Genomic DNA, 17,262 nt, shown 5'->3' on the forward strand with positions numbered 1-17,262 from the left:
ATGTTTTTATCAAGTTTCTGCGGAATGTTTGGATAGTATTTGCCCTGACTTGTTGCATGAAAATTTTCCTCAGCCACTATAGAAAGACTGAACACAGTTCACTGCAAACCCTTCAATGCCAGAGGAAGCTCTACAGATGCCTCCAATGTGCGTAGTAGGGAGTGACAGCAGGAAGGGGGTGTTAGGAAATTACCAACATGAGAGCCTCAAAGAGACCAGGAGAATGGGATAAGACACCTGCTCAATTCCATCTAGAGTCTTCTCTTCGGACTACTTCAATATGGAGCTATTTTGTTTTTTAACTTCACATAGCGTTCCTAGAGTTCATGGGAGCTCAGAGATAAGAGGATACCGGCAGCAACTGTAGTTTTCTGGATACCATATAACTTCTCATATCAATTTTCTATCAGGAATATGGTACTTTTAGAATTGGATTTTGTCTCATGGTCTTCTTTCTTATACTTTGTTTTTTACAAATGATATTTCATTTCTTTTCTTTTAAATGCTTTATTTATTTTTGAGAGAGAGATAGAGACAGCATGAGCTGGGGAGGGTCAGAGAGAGAGGGTGACACAGAATCCAAAGACAGGCTCCAGGCTCTGAGCTGTCAGCACAGAGCCCGACATGGGGCTCGAACCCACAAACCGTGAGATCATGACCTGAGCTGAAGTCGGACGCTCAACCGACTGAGCCACCCAAGCACCCCATGATATTTCATTTCTGTAAGTTAAATAATCAGGAAGTTATACTAAACCAGCTAAAACAGGAATGCTAGATTTAACTTCCGACTTGAATACTTTGGCTGAAATTATAAAAGAGCTCACACTGTGGGCCACCCCTGAGCAAGGAGAGGAGTCCTCTGTGTCTTTCCTTAGAAGGGCTGGAACACTTAAAAACCGTGACACATCTGTAGCACAGTGATACGGATGTCTTTGTAACTATTACAGAACTTTAATTTCATGTATTTCATTTGGTATAACCAAACCATCCTATAGACTTCGTATTATCTATCTTTGAAAGGAAGCATGGGCCATTGTTTTAGAGGTATTCTAAAAGAGAAAGCTGTATTTATCAACAAAGTTTCCTTTGTGTTTCTTCTTGCAAACCATCATTCAACAAATTGGGCAATATGATTTTTCTTCTTCTTTGAAAGTAACTTGCACAGTTAACATCTTTGATCTTCTTGGGATGGCTTTCTTTTCTCCACCGAAACCCAATTAAGGACGCTGTACCAATTTACTCTTACTTCCTTCCTGTTCGCTGAGTTTAAAATGGGTATAAGCGAGAATGCCAAATAACGTGCATAACATGCCAAGACCCTGATTAATTGACAATGGGTCCTTAAATAAAACATATCCTCCAAATAAAGTAATGCAGAACTTGAAGTGTCCAAACATGTTATAGCTGAGGTTTGTGGATAAGGATAAAAAACCCGACAAGCCAGCCTGTTCTAGTCACACTCACAACACACACACACACACACACACACACACAGAAAGAAGGAAAAACAAGCTAGATGTCATATTCGCACACACGCATGTACATACATACGAAGCAAAGCCTTCCTGCGGCTAGAAGAGCCTTGTGGAGCATGGACTGAATTGGCCCCCCAATCTGAGAAACAAGAACTTCGGTCTGGATCAATCCTTCGGTAGGCTTCAGCAATAGTGACAGGGTGCTGCTCAACCCTCCCTCTCCCTCTCCCCAAAGAAGACAAAAGGGGCTATACAGTAAGGTTGCAAAAGGAATTCAGAACAAGGTACAGAGAAGATATTTTGCCGAGCCATTTATATTTTATAGTGCTATTTCTAATAAACCTCCCTTGGCAAACAAATGAGGGGAGATGTGTGTGGCCCCAGAGACCAGACTCAAGGTAGACACATCCAGTACGCTTCAGTTTAGGAGGGAAACAGGGATGGTACAGGGCGTAAGACAGAGCACCGATGACATGCTAGGCGCTATGCTAGATGTGTGGGTCACCCCACTGTATTAAGCATGACATTTACCTTCACCACAGTATCACTCTTCCTGTCCTACAACTGTCAGGGCTCATGGATTTCAAGTAACTTAGATCGCAGAGTTAGTAAGAGGCAGAGCTGCAGTCCAAACCTGGATGGGTCGATTTAACTCCAAGTCCGTGTTCTAGTCTGGTGCGTGGCCAGCAGTAAAGTGCTGCTGGATTAAGGGTTTCCAAATCACTGTTCTTAAAAAACAAATTAAACACATGTACCTCACTCCTTTAAGAGTTATTCTTACTGTATTTTATGTTTGTTTTTTCCACATAAATGAGGACTTCACTATTTTTTCAGATGTTTGATGGGTACCCAGCGACTCTTCCAGTAACGCTAACAGAAGAGCTATAACGCCATAGACGTTATTCCCCCCCGATTCCCGAGAGGGCAGTGACAGCGGACAGCGCTCACAACCGGCTCAGGCGCACAGGGAACGGTGGGTGGGCCACTGGGCCTGGGTCTGTCTGACCTCAAAACCTGGGCTCTGGTCCCCGACGTGGGGCCAGCCAAGCAGCCTAGAATCTCGTTCCGGGCAGGACGACATAGGCTGTGTCACCAGAGTGCCCGCCTGCACCACAAGAAATGACTTCCTGAAAGGCAGAGGGTCTTCCCCAGGACATTACTTGTAACCACCACAAGACATGCTTCGTTTCCCATTATGAACCATTGCAAAGTGCGCTGGCTCTAACACGTCAGTGTTGCCTTACTCCTCAGCCTCTCTTTTTAAGGAGTTCATGATCTGTGGAAGATGTTTATACTAGAGGGGAGGCAAATTTAAAGACATTCTCCTGTGAGGTAAAACAAAACAAAACAAAACAAAACAAATACATTAAATTAAATAAAAAAGGAACGGTGGATACCTGGTATTTCTGATTCCCTTCTCTGATTGTCCTCTGTTCTAGTCGGGCTTTCATCTCGACACTCAGAAAGCTCTCGTCAGAACATCCGGGTCCCCACCTTACCAAGCCCCTTCCTCAATTCCCAGCCTTCCCTGACTTAACCTGCCAGCATGGCTGAACCCTTCTCCTCTCCTGGGGTCTGAATCACTTCCCTCCCCTCCCTCCGTCACTCCTCCTCAGCCTCTGCTGCCAGCTCCTCTCATGTGTGAAGGAGTAAATGCTGACCTGACCAGGGGCTCCATCTTTGGGCAGCTCTTCTTCTACCTGTTTCCTTGATAATCTCAACCAGCCCCACTGCTTTACACATCTACACACAACACACAACTATGTCTAGAATATATGCGTCTGAGAACCTCGATCCTGAACCTCTCAGACTTGCTCTACTCACAAGTCCCTACCCCAGAGCTTCCTTTGGGCTGTCCTATTTCAGTTGATGGCAGCGCCATCGCCATTCTACCAGGTACTCAGGCCAAAACCATGTGAGCCAACCTGCTGCCTCTCCTATTGTCCACATCCAATTTGTCACCAAAACCTATTGGTGCCACTTGAAAATATACCCAGAATCTGATCACTTCTCACCATATGCACTGCTTTCATCCTGGCACCAAACCACCATTATTTCTTCAGACTCTCTCTTGCGTCTTTTAGTGTAGTGGTTCTCGACCAGGGTGATTTTGCCACCAGAAAGGTCTGGACACATTTTTGGCCATCATACTTGGGGAAAAGAGAAGCTACTGGCATCTAGTGGATAGAAGCCAGGATGCTGCTAACCATCTTACAACGTGTAGGAAAGGCCTCTGCCACAGAGGACTGTCCAGCCCCCAAGGTCAACAACACTGATGTTGAAAAACCTTGCTTCAGTCTATTATCAACACAGCCTCCCAGACTGATTCTATTAGAACGTAAGTATAATCATGTCATTTTTCTGCTCCAAGCCCCAAAGGCTTCCCATCTCACCTGGAGCCTCGGTCTGTATGTAAAAGCTCTGCTCAGCCGGGTGCCCTGTTCTTCTCAGAGCCTTACTATTCTCCGCCCTGTACTCTCCCTGCTGCAACTCTACAAGGCTTCCTTGTTTCCCCAGGGCCTCTCACTGCCTGAACGCTCTTCATCCCAATCTGCATGGGGCGATGTCATTTCCTTCAGGTCTTCACTTACAAATTCCCTTTCTGTGAATGCCTTCCTGACTACCCCCTCCCAGGCTTCAACCCAGGCCCCAGCATTTAGGATCCTCTTTCTGGCTCTACATTTTCTCCTCGGCACTTAGCACTATCTAACACTGTATATGTGTCTGTTGAATATTTTCTTGTTTATAGTCTTCCTCGTCATGATTGAAACCTGTGAGAACAAAGGTTTTTGTCTATTTGGTTCACCATTATATCCCCAGTGCCGAGCACAGTGTAGATATACATTATGTAAATACTTATTAAGTCAATGCACGGTTTACAGTGGATTGTTCAATAAATATTTGCTAAATGAATGAATGTTCTTAACCAGGGCACATCATCAAATGCCTTGATTTGGCAGCATGGTGTGCACAAGTTCTGGGACTAGACTGCCATAGGTTCAAATCTGGATACTACACATAGGACTGTAAGTGAGTTACTTAACCTCTCTGCACTTCTGTTCCCTCCTCTGCAAAATAAAATGATAGAATTTACCTCACAGAGCTGCTCTTAGAGTTTGATGCCTAATACACCTTAGGTGTTTCTTTCTAATAGCACCTGGTGCAAACAAAATATTTATTTAGTGTTGGTTCTTTAAAATATTACTCTTGGGGGACGCCTGGGTGGCTCAGTCAGTTAAGCATCTGACTTCGGCTCAGGTCATGATCTTGCGGTCTGTGGGTTCGAGCCCCGCATCGGGCTCTGTGCTGACAGCTCAGAGCCTGGAGCCTGTTTCAGATTCTGTGTCTCCCTCTCTCTCTGACCCTCCCCTGCTCATACTCTGTCTCTCTCTGTCTCAAAAATAAATAAACGCTTAAAAAATTTTTTAAAATAATAATAAAATATTATTCTTGGGGCGCCTGGGAGGCTCAGTCAATTGAGGATCTGACTTTGGTTCAGGTCATGATCTCACGGTTCATGAGTTCGAGTCCCGCATCAGGCTCTCTACTATCAGGGCAGACGCCACTTCGGATCCTCTGTCTCCCTCTCTCTCTGCACCTCCCTTGGTAGCACACTCTCAAAAAAAAATAAAACATTAAAATAAAAATAAAAATATTATTCTTATTATAANAGTTTGCAAATATGTTGCCTTTTTACTTTGCTGGGATCTCAGTGTTCACTCATTTAAATAAATCAATATATTCGGATATAATGTTACTAAATTACCTCTCATTTGGGGAAATCCTTTTTTTCTTTCTTTCAGTGCATTGTTTTTTAATACTTTTTAAAAAGTTTATTTAATGAGAGAGAGAGAGAGAGAGAGGGAGGGAGGGAGGGAGGGAGAGAATCCTAAACTGGCTCCGACTGTCAGTGCAGAACTTGACATAGGGCTTGAACTTACAAACTATGATTTCATGACCTGAGCAGAACTCAAGAGTCCGATGCTTAACCAATGGAGTGACCCAGGTGCCCCTGGGAAAATCCTTTGCATTTGCTTAAGAGTGGAGGCAGGGAGGGGCGCCTAGGGTGCTCAGTAGGTTGAGCAGCTGACTTCAGCTCAGGTCATGATCTTGCGGTCTGTGGCTTAGAGCCCCATGCGGGCCTCTGTGCTGACAGCTCAGAGCCTGGAGCCTGTTTCCAATTCTGTGTCTCCCTCTCTCTCTGCCCCTCCCCTGCTTGTTCTCTGTCTCTGTCTCTCTCTCAAAAATAATAAACATTAAAAAAAAAGAAAAGAGTGGAGGCAGAGATAAATGAGAAGAGAAACAGAACAAGCAAAATGCTAATCATTCAGATTCATTTCTTCAAGGCCTGTTTCATTTCTTGATTGAAAGTAATATTGAGAAAAATAGGTACACCAATATCCAAATAAATACAAAAGCATGTACAAGAGTCGTATGTCAATGGTCAGAAATTATTTTTTGTTTTTGGATTAGATGTACCCCTACTTTATTACTATAAAGTAATTTTAAACCCTGGTGTCCACTCCATTATTCACTCAACAAATATTTATTTAACTCCACTATGTGCAAGGATTGGTGCTCTATGTTAATTTTGATAAGGGAAAAGGTCATTTACTACTTAAGAAAATTTAAAAGCATTCATGATACCGAAAACTAACACAATTTCCTAGCTCACATTTCTTTAAGTTTCCATAGAGTCTAGAGTGGAAAGATACAGTAAAGACTAAAGATAAGTCTATCTACTCAAAGTAGGCCACGCAATAGTTAGTGCAAGACTCCTAGAAGGAAATGTATGTGACAGTTATAGAAAATATAAGATGATTCATTTGTAAGTTACTAGGAAAAGGATACGTGACTGGTGAAGTGTTCCCAATGATCCAATAAATTGATAAGTTCACCATGAAAGCTATTACTCCAGACAGCAGCACCATAAGCTACAAACAAACCCACAGAATCATTAATGTAAAGCAGTTGCAATCATTACAGTCATCAAGTAAAAATACATTTGATTAGGCATTTCTAAAAATGTAAATAACAACCATTAAGAACAAGATTTTTAGAAGAATCCATTAGGGAGACAACAAGAATTGAGGGTAAAAGAGCAGAATGAATAGTATTCAGAAATGCAATTTTGTCTACAAAATGCAATGAAAAATTCAACAACAACATCCTGCCTCTGAATGTGAACTTCCAGGTTCATTTTTCTTATCCATCTAAAGAAAAATTATTCTGTAATAATTTCTAGTTATAAAAGTAATACATACTCCTTATAGAAAAATCAGAAAACAAAGATAAGCAAAAAGCATATAAGGACTTCTTATAATCCCCACTGTTAATACCTTTACACATATCCTTTCCAGAGTTTTTTCAAATGAATTGCTCATATATAATCTTATTTAAATTAAATCAATAAGAATCCACTGGCTATCTATAAAGCTAGGCCACACCTTCTGAGGAAGAGAGTAGGGTCTTGTCCTCAAAGGGCTTAAAAACCACTTCAGGGCATAATAAAAATCGTGATAGTCATAGCTTACACTTACATAGTACTCACTATATGCCAAGAATTGTCCTAAATGTTTTACATATACTAATTCATTTAATCCTCACAAATGCCCATGAGGTAGTGAAATACTCTCCCTTTTTCTAGATGAGCACAGAGAGGAAAAGTGATTTGTCTTCTATCACACAGTGGCAGGGCTGAGATTTAAGCCCAGGGCAGCCTGATTCTGAAGTCTCTGTAGGTCACTGACTCTATGCTACCTCTCTCTCTAACCACATCAAAGAGAGTCAGCTCAGGAAACAGAAAAAAGAGTCTCGAGCCTGCCAGGCAAACATACAACAGGTTTTATATGAATCTCTAGGCAGGAGATGTCATTTGGGGCTGGGATAGGGAATGACTGTTTGGATCTTAAACATATGTACAGATTCGAGGAAGAAGAAGCGGTGGGGTTCCAAGCAGAGGGAACAGTAGGGGCCAAGGCACAGAGGCATGAGAACACAAGGCTGTGCACGGGATGTGAATAAGCCAACCTGGCTGAGGACAGGGGACAGAGTGGCTGTACCATGTCTGCACATATGACATCTGTCCAAACACTTTCCACAATTGTATTTAAAAAGTTATAAAGTCATTTTCTATTTCTAAAATAACAGAATTTAGATAAAATATTAGTTATGGGGCACCTGGGTGGCTAAGTCCATTAAGTTTCTGACTTCAGCGCAGGTCGTGATCTCACGGTTTGAGAGTTCGAGCCACATCTTGGGCCCTATGCTGACGGCTCAGAGCCTGGAACCTGCTTCACCTTCTGTGTCTCCCTCTCTCTCTGCCCTTTCCTGTTGCACATTCTCTCTCTCTCCCTCTCTCAAAAATAAACAGTAAAAATTTTTTAAAAAGTATTGGTTATGAGGCCACTGCCTTATCCATTTGGCTACAGGGGCTTCTTAAAAACCCCTTCTAGAAATATACTATTGTTAATTTTATTGAGTTGAAGGTTATATACATAATTCCTGATGACTTGGCATATCATTAAAAACACAACTACATGCTTTACTTTGAGGCAATGATGCCCTCTAGGGACATTAAGGAATGAAAATGACTGTTTCATATTAAATGGACTGCGACTGCTATGGTCTTAGTTCCTCTGACTTTTGGGGAGGGGGAGCTTTCTGCTGCTTTTCTCTGTTTCGAATCGGTCAGAGGGTCTACTGCATAAAGCCCCCTCCTTCTAGTTTAAGGTCTCTAAGCTGCACTAAATTTGAAGACCAGGTAACCAAGATGGCTAGAAATAAATTAAAAGGAAATATTATTTGAGAGATGGTCAAGGGATTTCTACTGTGGAAGAAAGGTTATATGCCAAAGTCTACGCATTGAAACAACCAGTATTCTGCTCACAGGGAGCACAGCAGAGCACTTAAGAATAGGGGTTCTTGGGGCACCTGGGTGGCTCAGTTGGTTGAGTGTCTGACTTCGGCTCAGGTCATGATCTCACGGTTCATGAGTTCAAGTCCCACGTGGGGCTCTGTGCTGAACGCTTGCTCAGAGCCTGGAGCCTGCTTTGGATTCTGTGTCTCCTTCTCTCTCTGCCACTGCCCCACTCACACTGTCTCACTCTCTCAAAAATAAAAAAATTTAAAAATTAAATTAAACAACAACAAAAAAAGAATAGAGGTCCTGGAGCTAGCATGCCTGGACTCCAGCTCTGCCTCAGCTTACTGGCTGGGGGATCGTGAATCAACAGCTTAACTCTGTCCCTCAGCTTCTTCATTGTATATCCAAAATATGAGGAGAATAATAGTATCCACCTAATAAAGTAGAATTAAAAAGCAAAATGTGAGGATTAAATAAGTTAATATTTGCAAAGTGTTGGACTACTTCTTGGAACAGAGTAAGGGCTATCCAAGCTTGATAAGTTACCAGCACCAACAAACAAGACTTTTCCACTGACGGCATTCCAAAGGTTCAAGTTGGGGGAGGCAGAAATTCCTTCCCTAAGCAGGGGGATTATACTTTCTAACTTAAAATGTCCCCAAAGTACATATCCCTTTGATCTGGCAATTCTACTCTTGGGACTCCATTCCAAAGGGAAAAAGTACCAGCTCCTAAAGACATATGTATAAGGATGTTTACTACAACACTGTTCAGAGTGGTCAAGAACTAGATCTATTTTACAGACCCTGAAAAGAATGAGCTGGAGAGATCTGCATGAGATATTAAGTAAGAAAAGCAAGATACAGAAAATTATTTATGTTACAATCCCACTTTTGTAAATGAAATGTGTAACTTACATTGATACAGGTATACGCATATTGTGTTCACATGGGTGTGTACGGCACAGAGAAAAATATGTAAGAACACACATGAGAATGTTAATAGGACTCACCTCAAGGGGCAGAGACCAGGAACGAAATGCAGAATGTATATGGGGAGGAGGGCTGGGGAGAAGGAATCCATGGTAACCATGTATATAAACACACACACACACACACACACACACACACACACACACACACACACACACATACAGTACCTTGGTTTCTTCATCTAAAAAATAATCCTTAGCTTGCCTCCCTTAAAGGGTGATTATACAGATAAATGTGAGAGCAGATCTGATCATGCTCTGAAACCTGAAAATCATACTTACTAGCAGAGGGAGGATTATTTTGTTTCTTAGGCACCATGACAATTAGAACTTACCAAAGCAGAACCTGACCAGGGGCCAAATATTCCTCCTTCTCCAAACACAGGCTCAAAGAAGGGCACGGCCACCAGCAACATGGCAGAGGACATCGGAGCCTGGTAGTACAAGAGTTGCATCGAGTTCACTTGCAATTCATGCTGTTTGGCTCCTACCCACTGAAAATTAGGAGACGAAACAAGTTAGATAGAAAAACGTAGCATCACTTAGTAAACAAAAGATACAACTCTAGGCACAGGGATGGGGATGCGGAGCCCCGAGGAAGAGGAAACCCCTGATTGTTCTACTTGACGCCAAAGATCATTATATATACAAATGTCCTTTAAGCACCTTGGATGAAAGGAGCTTTATAAATTCAATATGTGACGGGGTGCCTAGGCAGCAACATCAGTTAAGTGTGTGACTTCGGCTCAGGTCATGATCTCACGGTTCGTGGATTCAAGCCCCATGTCGGGCTCTGTGCTGACAGCTCAGAGCCTGGAGCCTGTTTCAGATTCTGTGTCTCCCTCGCTTTCTGCCCCTTCCCCACTCATGCTCTGTCTATCGGTCTCAAAAATAAATAAACATTAAAAAATTTTTAAAAATCCAATATGTAACAATCTATTTTCTTCTCGGTTTTGAAGAGAAAAAATAATTCTCTCTTCCCTGCCAACCCTCGTACATGGGGGAAAGTCAATAAAATCATGCAGGGGCCCAGAAGTATCCGAGATCTTGGGAAAGAGACGGGAATGGAGATTTAGGTGAGAAGTAGGAACTGAGATGCAGTGTTAGACTTCACTTCTTTCTAAAACTGGCCCCCCAAGAAAAGACTGGACGGGCAGGGCACACTACTTAGGGCTTGCCAGGTACCCCAGCGGTCCCAGGTGGCTGCCAGTGTTGTAGCTAGAAAAGTATGTGAAGTCTTTTCATCCACTTTCGAAAACCACTGAATGGCAGAAGGAATTTTCCTCTTTATGACTGATCTTTCTGTGGGTAACCCCCCAGTGGTACACTTGAAGAAATTAGATAGTCACAAACCCTTTTCAAAGACTACATCATTCAGGAGAACCAACACCTCGAAACCTCAAATCCCATCAGCCCTCAAAATGTTTCACAAATATGACTAAAAAGGAGGCTTTCAAGAAAGCTTGACAGGACCGTTTGAATCAGATCTGGCGAAGAACAGCCAGGCTTCTGAATAACTGCTCCTACAGAATTCTTTTTCCTGCAGATCTGGGTATCCTGTTACATAAACACGAAGTCTATAGAAATTCACCAAGGCAAAAATAGAAGAGCAGGAAATTTGAAACATACTCTTGCCAGCCTTCACTAAGAGTCTTCTGTGGATATGAAGGACAAAGAATTGATTCTTCTGCTGCCCGCTCCCCGGGGGTGCCGCAGAGAGCAAAAATGAGTGCAGAGCACGGATGCCCACCCCTCGGTTCTCGGTTCTCATAGCGGCCTCACGAGGCAGCTGCGTGTCTCTGGCATAGAACCGCCTGGAATGGTGGCAACTCTCAGGGGCTCCACGTTCCCTCACTGCAGCGCACCCTGGCTTCTGCCCACCGGGAATGAGACTGCTCTCCCAAACGGCACCATCACCTCCAACGGCCACACCCAATGGCCACCCCCTGCCCTCTTCCTGTGGGGGCTCTCGACACAGCTGACAACTTTCTCTTGGGAGAACCTGACTTCTGATCTGCACTCACTTACCTCTTCCTCCATTTACTATTTTTAAGGTAGGTGTCTGACCTTTTTTTTTTTCTCCTTTTCTCTCCCTGACTGATGTCACTTACACCCGAAGACATCTCCAGCTCTGAGCTCCTTCTCAGGGCATCCTCAACTTCCACAGCTTGCCGGACACCTTCACTCGCACAATCTGCAGGGACTGTTTTAAAACCAGCTCAGTACTCACTTCCCCAAATTAGCTCCTCCTGTGTTGCTCCCATGATTAAAGACATAATCTCCCCCAAGGATGAGACTCCTTACTTTCCTCATTCCACGTTCAGTCAGGTCTTGCTGATTCCTTCTCCAAAAGGGTTCTGGGGTCGGGGTCAACTACCACTGTCTGTTCAGTGCCTTCCCGTCTTCCTCCTGAGCCATGAAGAGCCTCCTAATTGCTCTGCCTTCACACCCTGTCCCCCTCCTACGCACCCTTCACTGCCACCAGAGTTAGTTTTCTGAAACACAGGGGACAAGCAAGTCACTCCCCTATCTAAACCCCTTTCCTAGCACCTGCAGGATAAAGGGCAGGACATTCAAGAGTGCCATCCGGTCTCACCCACCCCTCAGCCTTGTCCTTCCACAGCGCAACAAGAGTCTCACCAAATAAACCACATTCTCCAAAAACGCTCTGTACTTTCACACATCACTGCAAAGAAAGACCGCCGCTGTATTTCTCTGCTAAGCAGACTCCTGTGGGCCCTTCCATTTCAATCGTTAACTTGTCCGTAAAGTCTTACCTCACCACTCCTTTGTAGAACAGCCACTTCCTCTTTGGAGTTCCTCAGAACCTTGCCCACACCCTGAGCTATCCTACTGGGAATCGGCTGTCTACATGTGCTTCTACAATGCGGCATTACAGCTGCTTTTCATCTTTGTATCTTCGAGGCTGAGCAACAAGCATAAGAAATGTCTGCTGAATGAATAAGTGAGTCAACGGTCTTCCCGCAACTAAAGCTAATGCCCAATCACTCATCTTTTAACTCGTTTCAATGCCCTTGCAGTATAAGCAGAAATAGCTTAGAAATTATACCCGGATACAATGGGAAACTACAATTGTCTTCTAAATGAATTTCTGGGTGGAACATCCCTATTCCTTAACAGCACTAATTTACTGTTTACTAATAATAGAAAACTCTGCCTGTTAGTCTGTGCACAATCATTCCTTGGTCAATCCCATTTCAAATGTGCCTGAGGGATACAGAATCCTCTGATTCTGATCTATAGCAATTTTGAGACTTGTGGGAACAAAAATGGTCATATTGGCAGGGACACTGAGTACTCTGAACTGAAATTATGTGTAAGGAGCACAAGAAATCCTGACGTTCGGTAAATAAAATTCCTTGCTATACTTAATAAACACTTAATCCCTACTGGCTCAAAAAAAGTCAGTTTAACAAAAAAGATGAATGGGAATGTTCACTTACTGTTTCTAGTAACAAAATTTAAACTCACTGAAGTATACCTAAATACAACCTTCTTAAAGCACAAAGCCGAACTTTCTCTGATTACTCTCTGTAGTGAAAGACACAGTATCTTGGCGACCAGTGACAGCACTGCGTGGGTGCTCTTTCCTTTCATGCCACTGGTCTCTTATTAACACTACCTCTTGCCACTTACCAATGTCCTCCACCCCAGAATTTTCACAAACAGTATTTCTTGGTCAGTACTAGAAAGCTTCAGATGTTAAGGCTGTGTTATTAAATTGGTAACATTCACAACAAGAATGCCTTAGTTTATAACCAGAAGATACATGTGAAAAAGGTAAACTGGTTACACTGTTTGGCTTTGACACCCCGTGCAGGCTCACCCAGAATCTCCAGGCCAAGGTTTTCAGTATAGAGAAAATACTGTTTCACTGCACCCTACCCCAAGTTACTTTTCCCCAGTATATAAGAAACAAAACACATACTTGTTGAGACTTAATGGTAATGAAGCAAGTGAATCCATGCACAAATTTTTAAGGAACGCCTGCTGAAGGCAACGCACTGTGCGGCTCTAGTACAAGAAGTGAAATACCCATTGCTATAGAATACTGATATAGACAAACTATTGGAAACTGATATACAAGTTGTAGCAGCAGCATATGTTTTGAGGCAAAGATTTATAAATCTGAAATTTTCCTCTCCTGTTCAAATTTTGGAAATGTACTCATTCCTTCATAGTAATCTTAATAATTAACGAGTAAATCAAAAATTTAACCAATGATCTTTCAGTCTCAAGAACAAAGTCTTAGGACTCATTTTATAAGGATTTCCCAGATAATAATATAGCATCACCCCAAACTCAGACTGTCAAGCATGGGTATTATACACTTACAACAAGTAGGTAGCAATTTGGTGAGCATCATACACCCAAGTTTCTCTGTCTCCTTTCTTCTCTTCACCTTGAGTCAGACAATATATGCAATTACGCTTTCTTCCCAACAGTCTATTGTCTCTATACTGTATTTTCTAAACCTTGGGATACAGCTTCAAAATTTATGAAATCTGCTAAAAAGGCACATAAAGAAAAAAAAATTACCAACCACTTGATAAAGGGATGTAACTAAAACACCAAGAGCAGCAAACACCATTCCAAGGAAATTAAACTTCACATCGTAATAAGAATTTAGGATTACACCTAAAGTTATAGGAATCTGTAAAGAAAAAGAGGTAAATGTTGTTCAGATTAAATTCATGAGACACAAGTTTAGTATTCCTTTCATGTTGTCTTACAAAGTTAGTCATAAAAGCATCACGGGGAAACAATGAACCTCTACAATTTTTTTTCCATCTGAAAAACGGTTAAACCGATTTCCTCAAAGTGAAATCTGTTAATTTATATTTATGTTCATATTTAATTCTATTTAAAATTCTAGGTAAGATAATGAGGCAATGCCCTGCAATCTGCAACAAAGGCATACAACGTGTATGCACACGGGAGTAAATGGATTCTCAAGACTAGTGTCTAAACAACATATAAGCATGAACATACAGCAAAAGCATTAAGAATTTAAAAACTGTAAGTCATTAAGTGCGAAAATTATCTTCTCCTTTTATTTAAGGACACAGAAACCTCTGCAGCATGTCACTGCAAACATATCTGGAGACATAATTTTATGCAGAACCCTTAACGTCAATTCATACAGGGTTTGATACCTCTGGGTCGAAGGAGGGCCATTTTTCAGTTTGAGATTTTGCAGATATTCTGATACACTGAATTGCATAATGCAAGCCAGTGTCCTTTTCTTACCAATCACAGCATTTAAGGATTTCCACCAAACAGCAGTTATTAAAGCTCACACAGGCACACTCTTCTGGGCTAAGAGCCCAAGAGAGTGCCAAGATGACTTTTTTCACCTCTCCCAAATAAGCCTGAAGTTCACAAGCTCACAGATGACTCATCTGTGCATTTCAAGATGACTGGAAAGAGCTTGGCGCAAGGTTAAACATTCAAATTTCCCGGGGGGAAAGACGGTCCAGGAGGAGGTGAGTTGTTAAAAGGTGCGCCTTGCGAAGCTGAAGCTACTCACCAGCGTGAGCTGTATTTTGGTAGAGAAGGTTTTCTTGTAGCAGAGGGTCTGGATGACTATGATGACCGGCGTGGTCATGGCCTTGGCCAGCTGATAGGTACCTATGGTGTTGTTCTGCAAAGAGAGATTAGTGAAGACCACGAAACCACAGAAGCTGAGGGCCAGGAGGAGGAGTTTGGAAGGCGGCAGACTCTTGGGGGCAAAGATGTCCAGTTTCTGGCAGATGTACAAGCCCAGCCAGGTGACCACGAAGTGCACCAGGGTCAGGCTCATGTTAGGGAAGCCGTGATGCACATAGATCCATTTGTTGAGGAACACGATGCAGATGGACACCAGCAGGTTGAGCAGGAGCCCAGCGGCAATGCGCCCGTTGCCTCGCATTCGGTCCGCAAGCGATGCCATAACCACGGCCGAGCCGGGGCCCTTAAGCCCCCGAGAGGGATGCCCAGTCTGTCTCCGGCTGCTCCTCCCCTCCTCCGCCGCCTCGCCGTCCTCGCCCGCTTCACAGTCCGACCTGGGAGAGGCATGCACTCTCTGCGTCCCTGGTGAGCAGCAGCCTCAGCCACACACACACATGCCCCGCCGCCGCCGCCCATTCAGCTGGGGAGGACGCGGCAGCACGTCGCGCGCGCTCCGCCCACCTCCGCTCCCGACCACGTGGCTCGGGGCTCTGGTGCTTCCGTCCCCGAGCTGTGGGCGGTGCAGTCTGTATCCTGCGCAGGCGCGTTGCACTCTGCGTGAGGGAAAACTGCGTTCAGGTACCTACCTGGTCGTGTAACCTCGACTCTAGTTGGGTGAATCTGAGCCCCTTCTCTGAGTGTTGGACATTTCCCGTGTGTCATTTGACTTACTTGCTAGACAGCTGCTCTCAGGCTAGTGGAGTGCAGACGCTGTCGGCCAGTTTTATGTATGACAGGTGCTGAGCAAATGTAGTTATGGCCAGAGAGGGGAATGCATATTTTTTAAACATTTTATTTTAAAAATCAAAACATACAAAAGAGTAGACAGTATGATGGACTCTCATATACTCCTTATGTTTAGAACACTATTCAGATTTTCTTCTTTTTGAATCAATGGTTGGCCTTTTAGTTGTTCTAGAAAACCGTCCGTTTAACTTAAATGTCCTGATATGCTTAGAGCTGTATACAGTAATCTAACATATTTGAAATTTATTTCATCTGTTGTGCTATCGCTTATTCTAAAAGCTATGCATTGGGGTTTTCTTTGTCCCTTGGTTAGCCTTGCCAGTAATTTGTCTATTTTATTGGCCTTTTCAAAAATTAGTTCCGGGGCGTCTGCGTGGCTCAGTGTGTTAAGCTTCCACTTGTGCTCATGGGTGGTTCATGGATTCAGCTACACATCAGGCTCTATGCTGGCAGCCCAGAGCCTGGAGCCTGCTTGCGATTCTGTGTCTCCCTTTCTCTCTGTCCCTACACATTCTCATGCTCTGTTTCTCTTTCTCTCAAGAATAAACATTAAAAAATTGTTAAGTAAAAGATTAGTTCTACTGAATTTCGTTCAAGTTATTACTTTTTTCTTCTTCCCCACTAAAGTCTTGAACAGAATGTTCAGTTCTTTAAAAAAAATAAAAGGACTTAAGAGCATACTGTATACACTGTATATTAGCCAACTTGACAATAAATTATATTACAAATTTTAAAAAAGTAAAAGGACTTAAGGCTATGAGTTCCTACCCTGGGAAGAGCTTTGTTCACAATGCTGGGCAGAGTATAATATTCTCAGTCTTTAATTCTTAAGTAGTCTGATTAACAGTTTTAATTTCCTCTTTGGTGTAAGAATTATGCAAATATTGAACACCTGCTTTGTGCCAGGCACTAATTTTGACACTTGGAAGTTAGTGGCGAGTAAGCCCAGTTCAAACCCTCTCTTATATAACTTACTGAGAGACCACTGGTATCAAACAATGACAAACTATGATAACAATATTCCAAAGTAACAAAATATGGTCCTGTGAATGTATAATAAGAGAATCAGATCGAAACTTGGGGAGAGGGAGGTGATCAAGGGTTTCCTCAAGGAAATGACTCAAGATTTGAGAATGAGTAGAAGTTAATTAGGCAAAGCCTAAAGTCTAACATGGTTTTCCTGGTAAGTTTTTCTTCCTATCAGTCTACCAAATTCTACCGACTCTCACCATACTGAGTGCCTTTCCCATTGTATGTTTATATTGCCATCCTCTGGTCCAGTTTGGACCTACGGAACTGTCTGATCAATGACTTACAATGTTTACCCTCACCTGCTCCCCAATTAAGAGCTGTGAGACCCTGTCTTTATTTAGTCTACTCAATTCATTGTCTCCTTATGGTTCTAGATTTGGACTGATAATCTTAGAATGGATGATAAATTATCTTTTTATCAT

General features: G+C 42.8%; 1 protein-coding gene across 2 annotated transcripts; it reads right to left on the bottom strand.

The window, feature by feature from the left end:
• Positions 1-929: 929 nt before the first annotated feature.
• On the bottom strand, positions 930-15,465 carry SLC35E3 (solute carrier family 35 member E3). 2 transcript variants are annotated; one of them, XM_077775260.1, is made up of 5 exons: positions 14,883-15,465; positions 13,896-14,006; positions 9,667-9,825; positions 6,327-6,409; positions 930-1,404 (listed from the first exon to the last, which is right to left on the bottom strand). In XM_077775260.1, the coding sequence occupies exons 1-5, from the start codon at positions 15,282-15,284 to the stop codon at positions 1,218-1,220; spliced, it is 942 nt and encodes a 313-aa protein (XP_077631386.1). In that variant the 5' UTR covers positions 15,285-15,465; the 3' UTR covers positions 930-1,217. The 2 variants fall into 2 exon arrangements, with proteins under 2 accessions (XP_077631386.1, XP_077631387.1); XM_077775261.1 differs by lacking the exon at positions 13,896-14,006.
• Between the last annotated feature and the right edge of the window lie 1,797 nt (positions 15,466-17,262).

Source organism: Crocuta crocuta, unplaced genomic scaffold (assembly GCF_008692635.1).
Source record: "Crocuta crocuta isolate KB4526 unplaced genomic scaffold, BGI_CrCroc_1.0 scaffold97, whole genome shotgun sequence".
Lineage (NCBI taxonomy): Eukaryota > Metazoa > Chordata > Mammalia > Carnivora > Hyaenidae > Crocuta > Crocuta crocuta.

What these genes read in the sequence shown, in the direction of transcription:
- SLC35E3 (XM_077775260.1), bottom strand. Translation starts at nt 15,284, where the DNA reads ATGGCATCGCTTGCGGACCGAATGCGAGGCAACGGGCGCATTGCCGCT. An exon ending in CCAAAATACAGCTCACGCTG is followed by an intron (nt 14,007 to 14,882) that starts GTGAGTAGCTTC and finishes TTTTCTTTACAG; the next exon opens with ATTCCTATAACTTTAGGTGT. An exon ending in CCTGGTCAGGTTCTGCTTTG is followed by an intron (nt 6,410 to 9,666) that starts GTAAGTTCTAAT and finishes GTTTGTTTGTAG; the next exon opens with CTTATGGTGCTGCTGTCTGG.